The following is a 24,585-nucleotide window of genomic DNA, read 5'->3' on the forward strand; positions in this document are numbered from 1 at the left end:
CATGAAAGTTGGATACAACCTGGAGAAATTTCGCACACTGGAGAAATTGAAGATCAGCTGGGAGGAGGATCTGGTGAGAACTGTACCAGAGGCTGTCTGGGGTTCCATTCTTGATAGGGCTCCCCGGGTATCCAGTAATGCGCGCTTTAAGTTGATTCATTTTTATAACTTACAGAGGGTATACCTAACCCCAGAACGTATTCAGTGTTATTTTCAAATCGAGGATATGGCCTTCTCTAGGTGTGGCGAGGTGGGGCCGGGCTGCTGCACATGTTGTGGTCCTGCCAACAACTTTGTTGTTACTGATAAGAGGTTACGTGCACTCTGGAGACTATTGTGGAGAAGGAAATCCTGTGCACACTGGAGCACTGCTTCTTAGGTTGGTTCCCACATACCTCTAAAAATAAAACCATTAGTAAATCCCAGGATCTTCCTTTTCTCCTGGCTAAGAGATAGATCACAAGAAATTGAAAATCACCTGGGGGGCCCCTTGTATTTAAGTGGCACAGAGTACTGGAAAAGTGGGCTGAGGTGGAAGGGGACATACTGCTGAGGGAGGCTAAAAGAGGCATAGCCGCCCTTGAAATGGTGCAGGCATGGAAAGCCTTGGTGGCAGACCTCAGGAGTATTGGTTTAGATGAAGACGAAGACTTGTAGGAGACAACTTTTATGTTTGGGAAGGGCCTTCCCAACCTGTGTTAGCTGGGAATTTGTATCCGGTCTTCCTGCCCTCTTTGACAACTATTAATGCCTGTGATAAGTTTCTTGACCGGATGGTAGCCAATCACCCAGAAATGATACCAAAGCTCTTGCATTAATAAATTAGGGATATTATTGAAGCAGCTATTGGGGGTGTGGGGTGGGAAGTTACTGCACTTTGCGGAAGTCTTAGTAGAAAAGTACTTTTCTAAGAAGTATATATTTGTTTAACATGATTAGGATAACTAACAGCACATTCTGTGACTGACAAGGGTGTACAAATTGAGTGATTGTCCACCTAACAATTGTGCTAGTTTATGTACTGAGGGTTAATACTGCAAAACTCAAAAATGTGTTTAAAAAAAGATATTAAATAGCCCATCCACATCTTTACATGAACTGAAGTCCAATCAGGTGAAAGGTCTCAAGGCTCCAGTCCTCCTCAGTGCTCGAGCTACCAAATTTCTGTATCTTGTATTTCGTAATTGAGAGCTTCATGATTGAGAGTCTGGTGGGCACATGTGAATCTGTGAAAGATACTAATGCTGCAGAACTGTTGTTATAGATAAGTAACTTTTCCTTCTGTAGCATTGAATCTTTTATAGATTGACCTACTTGAATAGATATTACCAAAACTGTACTTTTAGAGAAACGTATGTAAAAGCAAAAATTAGGCTTTCCTTAATGAGAAAGGTTGTTTCACACCACCTGACCCACTGAAGTTTCAGTTGCTGACTGCACATCTAGGCAGCAATGTCTGGGGAAGGTGTGGGTAAAAGACGTCAAAGCTCTGTAGATACCTTGCAGTGGTACTCCAGTAAGAAAGGCAGCTGTTGTCGCCATGCTGCTTGTTGGTATCCATCGAGCCGTGGCCCGTTTTGACAGCTAATCATCTCTGTTTCTATTTAGATAGGACATTAACTGGGCAGTCTTCCTGATATCATTTTTTCTATCAATATAACATTTTACTAAGTGTTCCCAGCTTGAAGTTTGGGGTATACCTCAGTCATGTTACTCAATGAAAGATACCAGTGCTTCAGAACTGTAGTTATAGGGAAGTAACTTTTATGGAACCTGGGTCTTGGATTTCCTGTGCAGTTTTAAAAGTAGAAAAAGTTAAGTTTATATTTTTACAGACATTAACAATCACAGTCTTTTTTTATTTAAATGCATTGTAAATGCCCGTGAAGACTTAGTTATTTTCTTTACATAAAAGGATAAAAGATATGAACAGGGCATGGGTAAATTGCTTTGTTTTGTAATTGATTATTTTCTGGTTGATAACAGAAATTGAAAATGAGGGTACGATGTCTTTTTTTTTTTTTATCTGGAGTCCCATTTCACAAGATATTGACACACTTTGCTTAACAAAAAATCACAACTGAAAGGTCTGCCCCTCAATAATGGTACTGAAGATAAGTCAGTGTGTTTATGCTTTTTAAAAATCTTCTTTTTCTTTACAGGTTTGATGTCAATGAGCTTCTAGCTATCTGTGAAAATAACCACCTTGGGAAGCCAATGACTAAAGAGATGGATTCTGATGATGAGGTATTTTCTGACACAAAGGAAGAAAATGAGGAGGACAATCGAGCTGATAACTTCCAGGAGCTTTTGAAGTCCATGTGGGTCGATGAGGAGGTGCTGACAGAGGAAGAAGGAGGAAATCTGGAAGAAGACAGGAGTTTGCAGGAGAATGAGGTTGATGAGGAGGAGCTGGAAGAAATCTATGAGTTTGCTGCTACTCAGCGGAAAGTTATCCAGGACCTTTCTGAAGAAGACACCGAAGGTGGTCTGGAGAGTGAAATGGAAAGCAGTGAAAACTTCATGTCTGAGATGTGTTGTGCAGTCAAGAATATATATGCTACAACAGGGACAGAGAATGAAAAATCACAGGAATCCATGGGCATTGAACATTTGCTTTGTGCTCAGCAGCCTTCAGCTGGTAAAGAAGTAGGATCCCAGGGTGTGACCAAGTACCCGATTGTAAAGGTGGAAAGTGAGCAACCATCTCAGTTCACTCAGCTCAAGTGCAGTAAAGTTACAGAACCTCACACTGCCAAATCTGAAAAGTCATTTTCTCCAGAGAAGGATGTAGAGAATACAAAATATATGCACAATTCTCCCCTGCCATGTGAGGGCATAATGAAAGAAAGTAGCAAAGAACCTTTAAAAGACTCATCCATAAGTCAGCAAAGTTGTGTTGACCTTGATGACAGTTATGAGCGCATGTTTTCAGATACCTGGGGTGTATATCTGGAACCCTCCCAGGTAGATCACAGTAAAAGTGTAATGGGATCACAAGTTGCTGAAAAATGTGGCTTTATTTCCAGTTCCCCTGACCTGTGTAATCATGTTCAGGATTTCTTGCCATCTGAGAATAGTCATTGCCAAAGTCCTCTTGCCGGCCGAAGTATATCTGTCCTTCCTGCCCTCGGTCTGTCACCAGAATCTCTCAACCCAAATAGAATGCCACCATTAAAAGCAGAGCCACAAAGCCAATACTCACCATTTAAATCTCTAGAACTAGGAGGCAATATCACATCTCCGCACTGTGGAGCATCCCCACAAAGCCAGTCTTCCATAATTGTGGAACATGAATTGGGAAGTACAAAAACACCATCCAAGAGCTCTCCACAGCAGCCTTCACCTTTTCGCTCTCCTGAAATGTCCAAAGACAAAGCTCAAAAATTTCAATCATCCCCATACAGCCCTTGTTTGCTGTCTCCATCTCCTGAATCAGTACAAAGCAAAACACTTTCATTAAGCGTATCCCCACCGTCTCGTCGGTCACTTTTTTCTTCCCTTGAATCACTTAAAAATAAAAGGGAGGGCAATCTCTTCTCTGCTGAAGCTGTGACTCAGCTGAAGAAGGTTGTGCAAGGTATTGCACGCAATTATACAAATAGGATGAAGCAAGAAAAAGCCACCCCTACAATGTCTCCATCTGGCAACTTAAGCAAACAAAGCCCCAATAGTCTAATCACATCATCCAGTGTAGAGCGCCAAAAGACCTCCTCACTGGCAAAGGAGAAAGATATTATTATCTTACTGGATTCTGATGAAGAAGCAGAGTTGAAACAGGCCACAACAAGATCATCTAATAATTCTCCCTGTATTGTAAAGGAAGAAACTTCTCAATCAGCGAATCTTATTGGTAAAGGGAACAATTGGCAATCATTGAAGCCTAAGGATACTCCAGTGCTTGATTTCAGTACTGAGGATGTGTTAGCTGGCCCTTGTAGAGAGACAAACAGCGCCATAGACACCTCTCTGAATGGGAACTCAAGCAGTAAACTCAAACTGCATCTCAGCTGTGAGGATGACCAAAGCCATGATGGGACATGTAGCAGTATGGAAACTTCTTGGTTGATTCCAGCCACACCCCTCTTGAGCAGAAGTAGGAATTCCTCAATGCAGACCCAGACTAGAAGTTTCCAAAACATTTCAAAATCGAGTCAGGTATTTAGTTCACATTTTGAAACTACAACTTTGGATGAGCACAGCAATACACTTGCAAATAATTTGTCAACAAACAGCCCTGAAGCTTCATCAGTCCAAACATTTAGAACTTCTTCATCAGAAGAGATATTTGAGAAAAATTCCTCACATTCTTCATTTAAAGCTCCTGCAATGCCAAACATGTCTGTGGAAGAGTCGAGCAACAAAGAAAGTTTGTCTGACAATACTGTGATGAGATCTCCAACAAAGTCATTGACCACACCCCAAGCTTCCCTTACTCCACACTGTAATGATTCTAGCTCTATGGACCACATCCAACCTGAAAGCCCATGTTCACCTACACAAGTTATTCCAGTAGAGCAGTTGCTGCTGAAACAAAACATGGAAAGCAGTATCTCTGAGGTGGAACTTAGCCAAGATAGTCATGTAGCAATTCATCTTTCTTCAAGTGGGAGCATGCAGACAGACTTTGACCTTCCAATCCCAGTTGATGAGTGCTGGAATGTGGACTACTTGTCACCACCTAAGAGGGACAAACCAGAGGAGCTGAGCTTTGCAAATATCACAAATAATGTTGGCAAAATAAGTGACACAGAAAGCTGTGACTTGAAAAGTAAAACAACACCCATAGATACAACTGATAGTAGGCATGTTAGTAGAATTAGCTTCCAAAGGAATTCTGCCAAACAAGACAGTGACATTTCCTCTAAAATGGCAGGAGCGTCTCAAAGCAGCAAGCTGAGCTTTTTGAACTCCAAAGTATGGGAGGATTGGAACGAAGATTGTTTACCAGTCTTTTCCCCTCTTTCACAGGAACTGTCAAATGTGACACCTCCTGAAGGCACCTCACAGCAGCAGACTCCTGGTAAGTAATCAAGCATCTAAATCGTACCAAGAAAGATGTTGTACATGAAGCTAGGATTTTGTTCTCTTCTCCGCTGTAATGCCATTTTTTGTCACTGACATCTTCTTCACTCTCATTTAGTCCAAGCCACTGAAAACATTTAATTGGTGGAGAAATATATATTTTTTCTCTTCTCGAGAAGACTTACCTCGCATAACTCCTTTAAAAATTGCTTTTTAGTTTTAGAGGAAAGGGTTTTACTCATTTTAAATTATTTTCTGATTTGGTTTTCTGATAGTAGAAACTGTTTTATATAGAGATTGGTGTTTTTGAACGGTTACTCTGTAAATGCCTGGCAGAGGTTTTGAAGGGAAGGATGCCATTTGCAAGAAACAAAGGAATGGAATGATCCTGTCATCCTTTGCTGTTGTAACATGCTACCATTCAGAGTAGCCCCTATGTCAAATCAGAGCATTACTTAATCAAGTATGCCACTAAATCGGATATTTGGAAGATTTATCTAGCACATGCTGCATTCCCATATTTAACACTACTGACACTGTAATCAGTTCTAGTTATCCTTGAACACACATACCTGCGAAGACAACTGGGCAAAACACCTTTGCCCTTTTAAAGAACCCAGATGGCATTTAGAAGAGATAGATGCTGTCCATTTTCTGCACTTGGAGAGCTTTGGTACAAGACGCTTTGCAGGATTCCATTCCACATTTACAATCCCTAATCTGACCTACAGATTGTTGGTTCAGGCTTTTAAACTTGTATCTGAATGCCCCATCTGATTGACATTATATAGCACCCAGTCGCCACTGAGTTCTCTCATTATTGGTGTGTCCATTACTGCATGGAACTCTCCCACTACTGCCCTATGCAATGTCTGATTTTTTTTTTTTATGCTTGTAAACAAGCTGGGTGTGGAGCAGTCTGGCAGTCTACCTTCAAAGGGCTGAAAAGCTTCCGGTCAGTGCTGAGAACCAATGTGGTTCCACACAAAGACCTGCACTGCTCTTTGTGAGAAAACAAAGGGATACTTGTATCATATTGGAATGACTTCTACTAGTGGTCCATCGGGAGAGGACTTTGGAGCATGGCATCCTCCTGCTAGTCCAGCATTTTTCAGTGATGGACAACATCAGGATAGAGAACCTAATGCGTTTGTTCCCATTAGGTGTCATAGTCTGGCCAATGCACCTTCCCCTTGAACCAGTGAACATTAAAGTTCTTATGTAGAAGCCTACTTTCTCGGTTGCCGTAATTTCTGGCAAGCACAAAAGTGAACTTCCATCCTGGTGCGATTGAAAACCTTTCACTGTTCATTAGGATTAGTGTGGTTTTCAAGTTCTGTCCTTCTTTCATTACAAAACTGTTGTTAGAGTGCCATCTAAACAAAGAAAGCCTCCACATCCTTACGCTTCATTGGATTAGGGCCTTGAACAATCTTTGCACATTCATCTGAGCTGAGACCTGAATTCGTCAAACATTTTGTAACATAAGGAAGTAATGATGTTGGAACCATAGCAGTATCATGTATTGCTCGCTATTATTCTTTCTGTAGACCTCAATTCAGTCAACACACATAGGCCTGAGGGGTGAGAGGAGAAACCCTTGTCCAACCTCCCAATCTAGGAATCAATCACACACAGAGGACAAGGAATAAAAGTTGAGACCCCAAACATGGGCCCACCAGATAGAGATACAGCATATTAGTTTTGAAAAAACTGCCCTCACCCCCTAATAGTTGCATGCTTCATCATTGAGGCGATGCTAACACATTCCCATGCTAGCCAATGTTAGGAATGGAGCAGAAGGGAGGGGAAACAAATAACATAGACCAACATACGGGGATCAGACACACACAGTACCTAATTCACATGGTTAAATCTATCTCCGGTGATATCATACTCAATCTTTATTCCAAGGTTCACAGGATAGGATTAAAAGAAAATCAACAATAGGTGGTGAAATGGGAACATAATCACTCCTACACCCCAAATAGATCCCAGAAACAAAGGAAATGCAATACTTCAACAATAAATATAATATATATAGTGACTACGTATTTATGCATGCACACTGCAAAGCTAAAAATAAGAATTAAAAATGCATCACCATGGGGCTTGACACCGACTTCATCCCTTTGTCTGCCAACTCCAGGTCGTGGAACCCTAGACAACCGAAACAGAAACCTCCCACCCTCATACTGCTGAACTATGCCAGTTTGTTCTGCTCTGCTTCAGACTGAGAGGAAATGAAATTAAAGGAATGCAAAGAATGCAGCACTCTTAGTCTGAGTAATTAATTTATTAAGGCACTTCCCAAGTTTCATAATTGTATCACCATGCGGCTTGACACCAACTTCATCCCTTTGACTGTCAGCTTCAGGTCGTGGAACCCTGGACAACCGAAACATGAGGGAGACTGTCCTCAATGGGATTTATTTTCTGGGCAAGGCATCTCTTCTCAGAGGAGTTCCTTCTTCGCCCAGTTGTCAAGCTTCCCCACCTTATATACTTTAAACAAACTTTAGAGGAAGGTTCTAGAACCCCCCCCACCCCCCACCCCCCTTGACTAAGTTGTGAAATTCACACGTTGGCTATGTCAGGTCAGTGTTGGGAAAACATACATCAGACTGGCCAAATCTTACGGTGTTTTTCCAAGACGTTGCGGTACCCTGCTCTATCATAAGCTTTCTCAGACTGGCTCCTGCTTATCTTCATTGCTCCCCCATGTTTTGTTCCTTTCCCTGGTGAGAAGAGCAAAAACAGGTTAACAAGCTGGGCACGGAAAAATACCCGCGCCACCAGTATGACGTGTTTGAAGCTAACCTAAGCACAAAATGGAGTCAGTGGGCAAGATGCAGCCGGTGGTTAAATACAGATAGCATTACACTGGTTGGCAGTCACTTTGCACTCTGTGTTAGCAGGGACCCTCATTCACACTTAGATAACCCCTGCTCATCCCCCTGGCAGCTTGACACAAGCAGTCAGGCTTATCTCAAAGGCATTGTGTAAAGTATTTGTACCAACACACACAGCACTACAGTGAAAACACTACAAAATGGACACCATACCTGTTTAGAAAAATAGGCAATGTTTATCTAAATCAAACAAGAGCAAAACAACAAAAATCCAACATACATAAATGAAGTTATGGATTTTTAAAATAAAGAGTATTACTCCATTGAAAACAATGGAAATGTTTTTACACAAAGTACCTGGTTTGTGTCAAAAACAAAGGCGCATGGGCAAGCGTGCGTCAGAAAAGTCAGCGAAGCGTCAATTTCTTACTCGTAAGTGAAGCCGTGTATCGTTTCTACTCTGGTTGGGTAGGCAATGTTGTTTTTCTCTTCCGCAAGAAGGTGATGCGTTAATTTGTGGTCGGGGCACCTTGGATCTGCGCAGGTTGACGATGATTTTGAGGCCCAGCGACGATGCATGTGAAATCCGGCTGCACAGTGATGAAAAAACCACGCTGCGAGTGGTTACATCATTTTCACCATCGCATTGTAGGTGGTGCCCCTGCATTGCGTCCTTTGCTTGGATTTCACTGCTTTTTCTACCAGCTTCACCTTTTAAGGGTCCCAGGGACTGGATAGGGTACCACCTGGCAGGGCAGGATTCTCATCATAGAGTTTAGGTACTGGCAGAGGAAGTCTGTGATGGTCCTGAGACTTCAAAACAGGAAGAAAGCTCAGTCCAAGCCCTTGGAGATTCTTCACAAGCAGGAATATACTACAAAGTCCAGTCTTTGTCCTCTTTCAAGCAGAAGCAGCAACTGCAGGCCAACCCAGCAAAGCACAGTCACGGGCAAAGGGGCAGTACTCCTCCTCCATCTGTTCAGCTCTTCTCCTTGGCAGACATTCCGCTTAGTTCCAGAAATAGTCTTAAAATCTGGGGTTTTGGGTCCACTACCTACACCCTTTTCTGCTTTTGAAGTAGGCAAACCTCAAAGGAAAGTTTCTGTTGTTCACAAGATCCTGCCTTGCCCAGGCCTGGCTCTAGATTCACACTAGGGGGTTGGAGACTACATTGTGTGAGGGCAGGCACAGATCTTTCAGGTGTTAGTGACCACTTCTCCCTCCACACTAGCTCAGATGGGCTATCAGGAAAGGCAGGCTACACCCCAGCTCCCTTTCTGTCACTGTCTAATGGAAATTCACAAACAGCCCAACTGTTAGTCTGACCAGACAGGGAATACACAAGCAGGCAGAGTCACGGAATGGTTTAAGCAAGAAAATGCCCACTTTCTAAAAGTGGCATTTTCAAACTGGCTATCTAAAAAAACCGCTTGACCAAAAGATATATTTTTAAATTGTGAGTTCAGAGACCCTAAACTCCACACCTCTATGTGCTCCCGTAAGGAAACTGCACTTAAAAGTTATTTAAAGGCATCCCCCATGTTAACCTATGAGAGAGATTCACCTCGCAACAGTGAAAAGCAAGTTTGCCAGTTAGGACATGTAAAAAACATCAGTGCATGCCCCACCTTCAACATGTACTGCACCTTTTGCATGGGGCTATCAGGGGCTTACCTTAGGGGTGCCTTAAAGTATAAAAAGGGAAGGTTTGGGCCAGGTCAAATTGGCAGGTTTAAACTGCACACACAGACACTGCACTGGCAGGTCTGAGCCATGTTTCCAGGGCTACTCGTGTGGGTGGCACAATCAGTGCAGCAGGCCCTGGGCACCTCTAGTGCACTTTACTAGGGACAATCATGGAAAAACCAGTTACACATACAATTTACAGAGTGAGCACTTGCACTTTAGCACGGTCAGCAGTGGTAAAGTGCCCAGAGTACCAAAAACGAAGTCAAGCACTTAGTCAAAACATGGGAAGCAGAGGCAAAAAAGACTGGGAAGTCCATGCCAAGGATGCCAGATCTAACGTGTCCCCCCAGCTGAAAGTGGGGAGAACTACCCAACCTCATGGGAGTTCTCTTCACTAAGGTGGAAAAATCTGGACAGACCATTAGCATTGGCATGTTCTGTTCCAGGGTGGTGTTCCACCGCAAAGTCCATTCCCTGTGGGGAGGTAGATCACCTCAACAGTTTTGGGTTCTCATCCCTCATCTGCATTAAACATCTGAGGGGTCTATGGTCTGCCTGGACCACCTGGAAGTGAGTCCCAAAAAAGTAGGATATTAGCTTCTTCAGCGCCCAGACCACAGCAAAAGCTTCACGCTCAATTGCATTCCATCTACGTTCCTGTGGAAGTAACCTTCTACTAAAAAAGGCTATGGGCTGGTCTAAGCCCTCTTCATTTAGCTATGACAACACATGTTCCCACACCATGCTGTGAAGCATCAGTTTGCACAACAAAATATTTAGAGAAGTCAGGTCCCTTCAGCGCAGGAGCCTTGCACATGACTGCCTTCATGGCATCAAAAGCTGTCTGGCAAGCCTTGGCCCAGTTCACCTTTTTGGGTTGCTTCTTGGAGGTCAGCTCAGTCAATGGAGCAACAATGGTGTCTTACCCCTTGACAACCCCCCTATAGTAACCTCTGAAACCTGTAAAAAGGTTCTCACCTCAGTCTGGTTCTTGGGAGGCTTCCAAGCCAGAATGGTGTCAATCTTTGGTTGTAGGGGTGCCACTTGGACACTCCCCTCCTGGTGTCCCAAGTACACCACAGAACCCTGCCGTATTTGGCACTTACTTGCCTTAATAGTGAGGCCTGCCTTCTGCAGGGCCTCTAACACTTTGGAGAGATGCTGCAAGTGTTCCTCCCAAATGAAGCCGAACACAGCAGTGTCATCCAGGTAGGCTGCCCTGAAATCCTCCAATCCAGCCAGCACCTGGTTAACTAGCCTCTGAAAGGTGGCAGGGGCATTTGTCAACAGAGAACCTGTCCCAGGATGCTTGTTTCTGGTCCAGAGAGGACCTGGCCTGGCCGTTCAGGGATGGACTGTTACCATGGGGACCAGGGTCAAGACTGATTTGCATATGATTGGGTACCAACTGGAATGGCATGGCAAGCAAATAAAGTGATGGATCAAACCCAGATCTGTGACTGGGGTGAAAGTTTGATTTGTTCTGTATTCCGTCCATCATCTGTTCTTTTCGCATTTGTCACCCTAAGTGGGAAGAGTATGCCCAGAAGTGGGTCCCGTGCCCGCTATGCCACCAGATTCAACTAGCTTGGCTGATGAGGGGCGATGCCTTGAAAACAGTCCCAGGATGCTTGTTTCTGGTACAGGGAGGACCTAGACTGTTCCCATAGGGAGCAGGATCAAGACTGGTATGGCCGGATCCAAACCGGAATAGGATGGTGAGCAAAAAAACTGATGGATTAAACCCAGATTTGTGACTGGGGGTGAATGTTTGATTTGTTCTGCATTCCGTCTGTCATCTGTTATTTTTGCATTTGTTACACAGCAATGACTTGAAGTCTCGCCATGACCAGCAAGACAACGTGTTCCCCAGGGTGCTGAAGGCAGCAGGCACCACAGGGTGAGCTGTCCAGACATCCAGGGCAAACTCAGACAAGCCAGCATAATGGGAAAAGTGACTAGGCCCCACCCCAAATTCAATATGTCTATCTTTAAAGGAGATGGAGTGCTCATTAAGGTACAAATCCACCAGAAAAGTGCATCCCCCTTCCTGCCTTGCTTGGAAGGGCATATTGGTATCCATGTGCCGGAGTGGAGCAAATATCCATAATGGCAGCTCTCCAAAGTACCACTGCCACCAGCCTAAGCCACACATGTGCAGTCTGACGGACCACATAAGGCAGGTCTGTTGATATATGTGATCCTTCCATCAACAACGCTGGGAGATCCTGTCCCCCTACGATACCTTCCACCAACTGCTTTTCCCAATTGCTGCCATTAGCCAACCATGGTGACCTCATGCTGTATATTACCTGCAAAATAATAATACTCTAGTTGGAGCACCTCCAGTTCCCCCTCCTCAAAGCTCCTCATCAGAGTGTCCCAGGCCACACTTCTTCGTTCACCCGCACAAAGAAGTGAAGTCAGCAATTAATCCAGTTGCCGGAACACTCTGGTGGGTAGCCGACATAGGGCATTCCGAACTGTATAAAGACAACGCCAGAGAAGCACCATCTTAGAAACAGCAATTCTGCCCGTAAGTGACAGTCACATGGTGTTCCAAAACTGCACTGAAGACCACAACAAATCCAGTACCCTGCCAGTATTATATTGAGTGAACGATGTCACTCCCAGGTAGCAAAAGAGATCCAGCTCCCACTGGAGCCCCAAATCTGGAAGGCTATCATCCGAGAGCCCCACCAGTGCCGCCAGCGGAAATAGTGACTACTTCCTTTGATTCAGGTACAACCCGGACACTCCCAAACTCATCCAATAGGCATAGGAGTACTCCAAGCAACTCCCTAAGCGGCTGAAGATAAAACGGAGCATCATCTGCCTATAGCAACAAGAGGTGCTGCATCGCTCCCAGTTCTATACCCCAGTCATGCAGTTCCCAGTAGACCAAGATCGCCATAGACTCTGGCACCAGCGCAAACAGTAGAAGCATCAGATGACATCCTTGCCTGGTGCCTTTCTGCATTTCCTAATTATATGCCCAATGGTGTCCCACTCAAATCCTGGAGTTCGGGCCTGTATAAAGCAAGCGTATCTAAGCCTGTAAATGTATCCTTAATTCCATGACCCTCAAGACCTCCAGGAGACACTCCCAGTGTATGGTATCAAAAATGTTTTCGATTTCAGTGGAGACCAGCGCCATTTCCTTATCCATGCCTTTTTTTTCATGCAAGATGTGCACAGGTCTCCACATATTCTTTCCTGTGTTTTGACCCGGAACAAGCCCGCTTTTGTCCTCGTGCACCAGGTCCCATATGACAGGGCTCAGATGATTAGCCAGCATTTTACACAGGATCTTTGCATCCATATTTGTCATTGCGAGCAGGCGATACTCTACTGGGTCTGTCCTATCCACACCATACTTTGTCAGCATACAAGTATCCCCCTCCTTCTTGGTTGGAGGCAGTACCCTGGTATCTCGCACTTTCAGGAAGACATCTAGGAGCCCCTGCGTGGGTGCAGTTGAGTAGTCCTAGTAAAATTATGTCAGGAATCCATCCACCCCTGAGCCTTATTCCTAAGAAGCATCCTCGGTGCACCCACTGTAGTTGCCTTCACATTCCACACGTAAGCCCCATACACTGGCCATGCAGCACCACTTCCATAACCTCCCATTCAGTGGTTCTACAGGAAGTTGATCCCCAATTATGCTCCATGTATTCAGTCAGCGTCCGTGATAGCACCTCCCTACCTTCCACATCTGTTAGAACATCAACCAGAAATTGCCACATCATGCTCCGTGCTGCAGCCCCAACTCATCTCATGTCACAACAGACAGATGTATGATCAGACAGCAACCTAGCCAGGAATGACAGAGTGACCCGTTTGTCCATGGGAATCCCAGCCATCAAACCTCAATCCAGCCTACTATATGTATTATGTGTGAGGGGAGTTGCATATCTTGCATAGCAGATGATGCGATCTCCAAACATTTGAGAGCCTCTAATTATGAATCACTGCCCTTAATGCAGCCAACCTTTGAGGTTTTGTGCCCTGGGGAGTGGGAAGCCTGTCCAACTCCTCATTCAACAAACTATTGAAATCACCCAACTAGAGAAGGGGGAGATCCACATCCTGACTAACCAAATCTTGCATGCTATAGAAAAAATCTGGGTCAGCTGAGTTAGGAGCATAGGTGTTAAGGAGGGAGATGGCCTTCCCATCCAGAAGGCCTTGAATTAGCACATACCGTCCCTCAACGTCAGCCTCCGAATGAGTAAGGGAAAATGGCATCCCCAGCGCAACCCAGATCATCACTCCCCTGGGATACGTAGAGTAAGATGCATGAGAAATCTGCCCCCTCCATTACTTACCTACCTTTTAAGCTTCAGCATCGGCCAAGTGCATCTCCTTAACACAGGCTTTGATGATTTTCTGACGCTTCAGGGCATTCCATTAAAAAAATCTGTACTTATCTTCCGTGCTTAGACCTCAAGAAGAAGATAACCCTCCCGAGAACTGCAATGCAGCAACACCCACTGTAGATGCAACAACTCACTCCAGAACACCGTAACCGCAAATGCCCGCCCCACCCCCCCAACTCACCCCCACTCCCGGACAAGCATAGTGAAACTAATACTTACTCGCACCTACCCAATTCATGTGCCAGGACCAACACAGCATCCACCATTCCGTCCAACAGGGACAGGGCCTCCAACACTCAGCTCCTAACCAGTCAGCACAAAAAAGAGAAAAAAAACTGCCCGCGTCCCCCCTCAGGAGGCACAGATGCCACCTTCCACCATCAAGTTCAGTGAGGCCCACTGCATTGCAGACACTCCCCTCGCAATATCTCACCCATTGCAAACAAACACAAAAAGGCACCCAAACGTTCAACCTGGAAAAGCACCAAGGGGCCACCAGACAATGAGCATACTTTGAGAACTCATAACCTATGCTCACCCCAAATCCACAAGATGCACCAGTCAATAAAGAGAGACAGGCACCCACTAAAGAGGCTACGACCGTTCCACTGTAGTCAACAATGTTTCAGGCACAAAGTCAGCTGTGACACTGGGGTCGTCATGCACATGTCCAGCCATTAGAAGCACGGCAGTCCCCCTATCATGCGTCGGTGGGACAAATGACTCCGACCCCTGCATGGTACCACCATCCTGAATTGTGATTTGATGGGAAGCCAATTATTCGATATCCATGGGCCCCTGTCAGCCCTGAATGCATGGCCCCTGAGCCATGGGTAGGTCCCCGTGCCTGATCCCAAGCAGCCTTGCTCCACAAGACAGCCAAGGGGAATCTGTCCCAAAGTTTCAGCCAGTCCCAGACCTCATCCGGATGTTTAAAAAAATGACCTTTACCCCTGCAATAGAACTTTCAGTTTGAAAGGGTGCAACCGCATGCACTTAAATTGCAGAACATGCAGCTTTTGATTAACAGCTGCGCATGATATGCCTGCTCCTGTAGAGTAGTCCGGATATATTGTAACTTTACTGTGCTCAAACAAACAAAGCTTTTTCTCCCTGGAGGCACGCAATATACAACACATGTTCCGGTAGTTCAGGATCTTAGTAATGATAGCCCTCGGCGAGACAACAGGTGGGGGAGGCAGAATAAGAGCCCTATGCGCCTGCTCAGCCACAAAGAATTCTGAAAGCTCCTGTGGCTGTAGCTGCTGTCTCACCATGTTTCCAGGAACACCTCCACAGATGCCACCTCAACCCCTCTCCGGGCACCCCGGCCCTCCACATCCTCCACCTTAAGTTTCAACTCACAGGTAACAGTAGTCATTTTGGCCATTTGTTGCTTAGAAGGAGAGACATCCCCTTTCAAACTCTCAATGTCGCCCACTGTTGCTGTCACTTTGTCAGCCACCTTCCAGTGGTCCGTTCTAAACAAATTGATTATATCAGTAGAGACTGCCTCAATTTTATTTTCCAATGCAGTCCAGAAACCCTGAATCGCCACCACAAATCCACGTGTGTGGGATCTCCCTCACGCTCTGGGGATGCACCCTAGAGTCTGCGCCACCCTGATGGGCGATGCACTGAGAAGGCTGCGTTGGTGTAGTCTACTGTACAACAATGTTGCTGGAATACATCAGGAAATAAAATGCTGGATGGAGTGTTAAAACTTTTCAAACACTCTCCTCCAGTCACAGATCTGGGTTTAAGCCATTATTATTTTGCTTGTTGTGTTGCTTTACCATTAGCTGACCATTAGCTGACATCCGTAAGGCAGCTACTTGGACCACCCCTCATACATTTACCAAACACTACTGCGTGGACGTCCTGGCCAGACAACAGGCTATAACTGGCCAGCCTGTCTTGTGTACACTTTTCCAGTCTACTGCAGCATCTTGAGGCCACCGCTTTAGGGAGGACTGCTTACACTCTATGCACAGCATGTGTATCTACAGCTACACATGCCACGAACAGTTACTAACATCTTCCTTTTAAAAGATGCTAGCTAGTTTGCAACAGTTAATTTTGTGGTGTGCGGAATATAACTTTTAAAAAAGAGAGGCTATAGGTGAAGAACTAGAAGAACTTGGACTTAATAAATTAATCATAGCTTTAATTACATTGTGCGACTTTTGACCTTTGCATACGTATACGTTTGGAATTATCACCCATACGTAAAATGACTGTGAGGTGAGTTGAGGCTTTTGACCTGTTTTTTTTCTCCACATTTTGCTGTTGTGTGTTTTAATCGGTGTGCCAGTCCCATTCCCTTCAAACTACCAGATGAGGTGTGCTAGTGTGTATTGTATTTTATTGTTCTACCTGAGAAGGCTGTTTGTTTGAGACTCAGCAGTAGCACATTACATGACTACAATATAGTGTGCGCATGTAGGTGTGATGTGTTTATGCTAGCTAGATTTTAATGTTTGTTTGTATATACATTTATTACAAGATACAGAAGTTCAGTTGGTATGGCAACATTCAGCTTAACGTAGGCCACTGGTTGAGAAATAAAAGTCTGTGAAAATGGTGGCTATCGTTGCTAGTACTTATTTCAAAGCCCTTGATGCTCTCATTACAGTACAGTCCTGGCTAAATCATTTTAGTCTTATTTTTGTGGTGTTGAGAAGTCTATCAAAATTATACAGATGTTAACTGTTTGCATTGTTCCCCAATTAGTAGTCATTCCTTTGCACCCACAGTGAACTCTTGAGAGGTCATCCACTTTTACCCACTTGTGAAAAATTCTGCTTCAATATGGCACATGTTTTTAGGTGGCTCAATCATTTGTTGACCTTTTTATGAGGACATAGTCAAAAGAAAGCTTGAAATATTTCTGGAAATTTGACATTCAAAGGTGTGTTGGAAACATAACTTAATTTTTTTTATAGTTTCAGCAATTCCTAAAAGGATCCTTGCGCCTGAAGTTCCTATCACCCCACTTCCCTCGTATTCAGATATGGACACCCCAAAGCTGAAAAAAGAGCTGGACAGGTGAGTATATTACCTGTACTCAAACTACGAGCATCATAAATCATTGGCATAGATAAACTAAACATGGGGCAGTGATTTCATGTGTATTGAAACAGTATTGCCCTCCTCTTCAAGACATAATGCCACTACCTCCTTGGGATGTTGTCAGTGAAAATAAATGTCTGCCTGATCCTCCATGCGTTCACCATTATCACTCAAATAAGCAATACTTTGCTGTCATGCTGAGATCCCTAAAGCTCACAAGCACAACACTTATATTATAGAAATCGTGCTGATCCTGACGTCTGGACAAATTGCAAGCAAATCTCATTTCTCCCTTGTTCTGCAGAGGTTCTCATAATTGCCGTTACATGCCAACTATCTGCCAATTTAGAATCTAATTACCTTTTAGATGACTTTCAGTCTTTAGGCTTCAAAGGGGTACAAAGACTATGCTGAGTTAATATCAGGGAAGACATCATCAGTGCCCATGGTGAGAGTCACCTCTGCGCAGGAATCCTGTTAGACCTCTCAGCACCTTTTGACACTATTGACCAAAGTGCCCTATTTGCGGGAAATTGTTGGCTTGGTTCACTGCCTTCCTGTAAGACCATACTCATCAACTTAATGCTTAACCGCAAACTCCTTGAGGATCTTGGCCACCTTCCTAACTTGACCCATTGGCTTTCTCATATATAGATAAGGACCTGATTTAGAACTCGGAAGACGGGTTACTCCATCACCACGGTGACTGATATCCCGTCCGCCGAAATCTAAATCCTATAGAATATAATATAGCCTTAGACCCCGCCGTAGCGGGCTCTACCGGCTATTAAAGGCCCGCTCCCGCATTTAACAAGGGAAAGGGCCTTTAATAGCTGGTAGAGCCCGCTACGGCGGGGTCTAAGGCTATTAGAACATTCTGCAACTCAGGGCAGAATGTTCTATTAAAAAAAAATCCTCAGGGAGCCCGAGGGGATTGAAATCCCCTCGGGCTCCGTGAGGCTTTGTTCACAGCTGTTGCTGTGAACAAAGCGAACATTGGAATGTTGGCGCTGCAGGCTTTTACCGGCCAGTAAAAGCCCGCAGCACTCCATTGTTTTCAATGGAGCTACCAACGTTCGAATGTTCTAATGGGATTTAGACAAGTCTGCCGAGTTCTAAATCAGGCCTTAAGTGGCTGGGACACCATGATGAGGAACCTGAAGTCCTTTTCTGAGGCCCAGTCAATACAACACCTTCACTCTACCAAGGTCAGCAGAGCCTGGCACCGCTCACCACTCAAACCTCTGTGGACACCCACAAACTGCTGTGAATAAATAAATTATTCAGTCATCAGGCTAGGAACCCCTGTAAACTCAGTAACATTGAAAATTTCAGACACTTTATTACCCTATTCACCCACTTATTAATGACTTAAGCTCCTGCCAGAGATTTTGTAACTGTTAGATTTTCCACTGCACTTTCAAGTGAGGACCCCTCGAGAAATGTCTCTCTCTCTTTCAGGAGAAAATCACAGATTTGGACTGTTTTAACCATCTAAATCTGAATAAAACATTGTGGCAGACATTCCTGCAAAAAAGAAATACCTTTCTGAAAATAAAACTTTTCAGTTCTTGTGGGAAACTGAAAATGTATGACCGGCAGAGCGCACGTACCTCTAATGGATTTACTGGATCCACCCAGGTTATATTCCTGTTGAAGTTGATATTTGTCATACCTTTTCCCTGAAAACACTAAAAAATGGGGGAAGGTGACCTGTGCAAGTCATTTTTCTAGAAAAAGCTGAGGGCCACATCTCGCAGACCCAAGGAAAAGTTTAAAAGCAACTCAAGAGGAGCCAAAATCAAAGGTTTCCAAGCAGGCAAAGCTGGTCAGCTTCTGCTTCATACACCTAAAAGGATGCGACTAAAATTAGCTCTATAAAACCCACAGAACATTGCCTCAGATTACATTGGAAGATTTCGTATTTTAGGGCCTGATTTAGAGTTTCAACTCTAGAGGAGGTTACTCCGTCACAAACAAGACAGAAATTCCATCTGTCATATTATGATCCCATTCTGTCCTATGGGGATAGTAATATGGTGGACAGGATATCCATCATGTTTGTGATGGAGTTATCTGTCTGCCAATCTCTAAATCAAGCTCTAAAGTGGTTTCATGAAATGGGTGCAACTGTAAAACCCAGTGACATATAAAAGCATAAAGAACAGAGGTTCTCTCGTAGGCGATTTCCATGTAAGGACTGAATAGCCCGTCCACTTGCGGGCCCCTGGAACAGTTCTTTAATGTATCTTCCTAAGTGGAGATTTTCGGCTTTCATTAGGAAGGCCTGTATAGACACTTAAGAAAGAGACAGTTAACGCAGCCCATATAACTAGGCTACACTAGCCCAATTCTTCGTCATGAAGTCAAAAAAGAACCAATACATTAAACATGTAAAAATGTAAGATATTTTGGAAACAGAATAAATCTCCTTCACAACCCCCTTTTAATGATAGATATAAGGTAGGGCAGAGCAGCCTCATAGGCTGCCATTATATGGCTAAAATAGAAGCTGTGCCTTTAAAAACCCAGAGACCGCCAGAATCCCATCATACTCCGGTGGTTGCAGTTCCTTCAGTTCTTTTTTCTGGCTCCTGCTGACAGGACCCTAAAGCATTGAGCTCCACCTTTTACAGGTTTTTTCACAAAAAATCTTTGTCAGAAATTGACAACATCTTCATTTGACATCTAGAAGCTGTTTCAACTCATTCCTGTCATTTTTGTTTTTTTACAGAAAACTGTGGCATTTTGCCCAGTAAAATGGCTTCTCTTTTTGTGCAAGTGTCCTTGCTGTGGCAGAAAAAGGCCAAAACAGACCCCTTTAAGGTCTGCATTATCTGCCTCCCTACTTCTCATCTTCCTGATGCCTGTGACATCTGCAAACAATTTTCAGGCGCTCACTGCGTGACAGAGAGATTTATCTACAAGCAAGAGAAGAGAAGAAAAAACATCATAGCCAGCCTGCCAAGGGGACCTCAGAGCTGGGGGGTGGTCAGTCTTCCACCAGGGCTCTTCCTTCATCTTCCAGTGGACATAGAGGAACAGAGAAATGTGTTTCTGGCCAGAAATGATGTAGGTCTTGGTCGCGTTGAGTACATTGGCGTCGAGGCAAGTCATGGCACCGACCTGTTAACCATCCAGGGTTGGGTCGACACATCAGTTGGCGTTGAGGGATCTCACACCGTCATCCCGTCGCTGGCGTATGATGTCAAGAAGTACCTCGTCATCACTATCTTCTGGCGTACCGTCGACACTATGTGGATGATCGACATCAAGAACCAAACGTCGGCGTGAGAGGTCAAGAAGTTTGTTGACATAGAGGAGGGATAAATGAAACAGGAGAAGAATTTACTCTTCAACTTTGTCTTCCCCTTCTCTTGTGGTGTTACAATCTCCAGCTCCTCCACAAACTGCTTCTCTTTCGCCTTCCTCCACCAACAGTGCCTCCTCCTCTACCACTTTCTCCAGCTTCTATCAGAAAGTTAGCACCTAGGACGCCAACGCGTTCCCGATCACGCCATCTTTCTCATCGTCATACACCAAGGCGTTCCTCCACTACATCACATCACCACCATCAAAGATCTCACCATAGATCGAAGTCACATTCCCATTGACGGTATTCTGATTATTTAACGTCTTCCACGAGAGACTATTCGCCAACCTTGACAGACTCGCCATCACTTTGGGTCTCTCCAATTGACATTAATGCCTTTCGGGAGGTACTAGTCCGTGGGGCTGCAAAACTCAATATACTTATGTCTTTACCCTCACAATTCACATTGGTGATATTATAGATGCTACATCAGTGTACTGCAACAACACCATTACTCCCACTAGTACTAGGTCTCCTCGAAGCAGCCATGGATTTGTTCCTCTCTCCAGCCATGGTCAAGCCTTCTCCATCCAGGATTCAAAAGAAGTATCCGCCTCTGGAACAGGATCCTTTATTCCTTCGTGCAGATCCACCACCTGATTCAGGCGTTATTTTGGCCGCTAAAAAGGTTCACTCCACCTCTCCATAATCATCATCATCTCCTCCAGGTAAGGAGAGTAAAAATTTGGATTCGGCAGGCCGTCAGGTATACAGTACAGCGGCCACGTCCATGAAGACAGCCAGTGCTACAGCTCTCTTGGGAAGATATGACCGAGTCTTTGGGATTCAATTTACCAATTTGCTGAACACTTACCAAAGGACAGAAGAGAAGATTTTCTTTAAATAATAAATGAGGGAGCAGTGGTTTTCAACCAGATTATAAGTGCAGCTGCAGATTCCTCCATCCTTTCCACACATAGCTATTGTCACAGATTCACCTTGAGAAGACACTCTTGACTCAGTCAAACATCTGTACAGACAAAAGCGCAACACTGCATTCAAAACTTGCCATTCTCAGGTTCGATTCAATTAAATTTTATTTATGTTTTGGAACTGAACTGAGGCCCACATAAAAATAACCAAGAAAACAATACATTTATCCCTACCACACTTTATACACGTAATCTCGTTGGACATATTTAATTAGAAACCAATAGAGAAACAAGAGCATTGTCATGCCTTAAAATTTGTTTCAATGAACTGGAATCAGAAAAAACATCTTAGCAGAGTGGATCTGTTTAGGGTTAAATCTGCATCAAAAATTGGAATAAAGTCTATTACGTGGGTATCCACATTATAACCTTTTGAAGGAGCGCCTTCTCCAGATGAAAAATCATTAAGGACATTAAGGTCAGCCACCGGCCTGGGAGGCAAAAAAGGCATAACTCTTGGATTCAAGGCTGAAGGCATTCCCAAGGGACAGGTGGGAGGAAGTTAAATTTTATACTCCCTTCCAGGCTCCCTGGAGGAAACACTAGACCGTGACGACAGGAGAGAATGAGGGGACAACAACCATTTCTCCTGGCATGTTTGCGGGAAAATTATCAACTCTGGAAAATGTACTTTCCTTATGCCTTTCTTATTAATAGGTCTGTTTGATCTTTTCATTTTTTTAGATCTTTTCACGCCTTTAGCTTTGTCTTCCTTTTTTTTTTTTTCTCCTGTAGACGATAAAGAGGGTAGCTCCATAGGACCGTTCTTTTGGATGGACGAAGTTTCAAAAATTGGGAATACCCTCTGGGTAGTCTATTTCGACTTTGCTATTCGTTTACACTTGGCCATCAGAGTATCAAAGATAAATCTAATAAAATCCATGGGATGTCCAACAATGTGTTTCCATCACAGGGCGTGTTGCACTGAGCTTTACCAGCTTGTGTATTCACATACACTCTCGAGCATACCCTAGGAGTCACCCTAGGAGTCGCCCTAAGGGACCTCTGATCTTCTTGACAAATGTGAGGGGACAGCCCTTATCCTCGATTGATCTAAGATCAAGTTCCCCTTTTTATTATCTTTAGTCAGTTTTTTTAAGATTGCTGTCACAGAGTTGAGAAAAGAGTCTGACACTCCAACAAATTTCTCAAGAAGCTTTAAGATTGATGAGAGTAGATTTTCTAGGCTATTCAAAGAGCGCGAAATCCTGTCCTCCTGGTCAGGAGGATGACTGGGGAGGATACCACTTACTTCTTGGACAGGTGTCACAGACAGATTAGAATACACCGAATCTTGTAAAGGGGGAGTACTATTGAACAGATGCAAACCTGTGGACGGGGGTATAAGCATAGGCATGGAGTCCGCTGGTGGAGGAGAAAAATCTTTAGCCTGAAAACCGTATCTCCGACATAGATCTAAATCCAAGTCCGGCAAGGTAAAATCTTGGTACGACGCAGCTCAGGACACTGTAGATGACAAAAGGGCACCACCTTCTTGGGGACTTTTGACTACCATGTCAGCTAGTGAAAGTGGACTAACTGGCCGGGCAGGCATGGAGGGAGAAGGAAGATGAGGCTGTAACATGGGCAGATTCTGAGGGTTCTGAGTGCCCTGGATATTCTGAATCTTCTCTGTGATCTCTGGCGAGGGCTCCAGGTAGCCCTGTTCCGGATCCTCTGCTTCCCTTCTCTGGTTATTTTCCACATAATAGGACTCCCTTGAAGACTCCCTTGGAGACCCCTTGGATGGGGTACTCTTTGGCTCCATAACAAATGTTCTCTGTGATCTCTGAAGAGGGCTCCAGGTAGCACTGTTCTGGATCCTCAACTCCTCTTCTCTGGTTATTTTCCACATAATAGGACTCCTTTGGAGACCCCTTGGACGGGGGTACCTTTTGGCTCCATACCAAGTGTAAGGTTAGTAGGGGCAGCTCTGTTTGATTCCTCATGTGGAATTATTTCTTTTCCCCAAAAAGTAAATATTTGCTTCTGCTTCTGGCCCTTCAGCTGACCTGCAGAATTTGCTTTATTCCAAAGGTGGTTAGATTTAGTTTTTATACATGATCTTCCTGGAAGCAGATGAACTGAGCTTAACGTCTTCATTGTCATAGTTTAGCTACTCCCTCTGGAATACACCAAGTTGCTAGTCTTAGAAAACGTCTTGGAGAGAAAGCAGAACTGTGAACTAGGGATATTCCAAAGCCCTCAGTGGTCGTTGAGGTCCAGGAAAAGTGTGAGAATAAATGCCTAGAAGTTATTCACATCCCAGTGCCTCCCAGAATGAATATGAACCAAACTTCAAGCACCAGACTTTGGAGGTGCTTTGCTACCCCCTCTACCCTATAGGGTTACTAAAGCTTTCAAGGGGTGCCTTACCACTCAGGCAAAGCAGTTCACCACCGATCACCTTCACCGACCCCTCTAGCTAGGGCTCGGCCTGATTGACCTCCTGAGTTCTCAGGCAGGTCGCTCCCCTCACAGCCTCCAGCGTGACCGCTCTCGCTCCTGTGCCCTGTGCTCCTGTGCCCTGACTGCCTTTTCCCGCCTCCAGTGACCTAGCGCCAGCGCCCTCTTCGTTGTGCCCGAGTGCCTGTGTCCGCTCTTCCTTCTGTACCCCGAGTGCCTGTGCCCCTGGTATTGTTCCACTGTATTGTATTGTTTTTACCTTGTTTGCCCTTACCGTGTTCTTCTCTCTTACAGCCTCGTCGCGTCACCCCATCGCCGCCCGTTCGTTTCCCGCCGCTACACTCCGGTAGCTCCGCCCCCTTGCTCCCCATTGGCCGCCCCGCTCCCACCTCCCAGCTGCTCTTCCCTCCCTCTTCCCCTCATATGGAGGCCGCGCAGCGATGGAGAGAGCGACCTCTGACCCTGGTTCTCAGGCAGGTCGCTCCCCTCACCGCCTCACAGCCTCCAGCGTGACCGCTCTCACTCCTGTGCCCTGTGCTCCTGTGCCCTGACTGCCTTTTCCCGCCTCCAGTGACCTAGCGCCAGCGCCCTCTTTGTTGTGCCTGAGTGCCTGTGTCCGCTCTTCCTTCTGTACCCCGAGTGCCTGTGCCCCTGGTATTGTTCCACTGTATTGTATTGTTTTTACCTTGTTTGCCCTTACCGTGTTCTTCTCTCTTCCAGCCTCGTCGCGTCACCCCATCGCCGCCCGTTCGTTTCCCGCCGCTACACTCCGGTAGCTCCGCCCCCTTGCTCCCCATTGGCCGCCCCGCTCCCACCTCCCAGCTGCTCCTCCCTCCCTCTTCCCCTCATATGGAGGC

At 45.0% G+C, this 24,585-nt stretch overlaps 1 protein-coding gene across 4 annotated transcripts in view; it reads left to right on the forward strand.

The window, feature by feature from the left end:
* SLX4 (SLX4 structure-specific endonuclease subunit) overlaps positions 1 to 24,585 on the forward strand; it is a 391,720-nt gene that overhangs the window by 305,543 nt on the left and 61,592 nt on the right. For all 4 annotated transcript variants that reach the window (XM_069210471.1, XM_069210473.1, XM_069210474.1 and 1 more), the window contains 2 exons: positions 2,163 to 5,023; positions 16,891 to 16,993. In XM_069210471.1, coding sequence (XP_069066572.1) covers positions 2,163 to 5,023; positions 16,891 to 16,993 — 2,964 coding nt within the window. The remainder of the gene's footprint in view (positions 1 to 2,162; positions 5,024 to 16,890; positions 16,994 to 24,585) is intronic.

This window comes from Pleurodeles waltl, chromosome 10 (genome assembly GCF_031143425.1).
Source record: "Pleurodeles waltl isolate 20211129_DDA chromosome 10, aPleWal1.hap1.20221129, whole genome shotgun sequence".
Lineage (NCBI taxonomy): Eukaryota > Metazoa > Chordata > Amphibia > Caudata > Salamandridae > Pleurodeles > Pleurodeles waltl.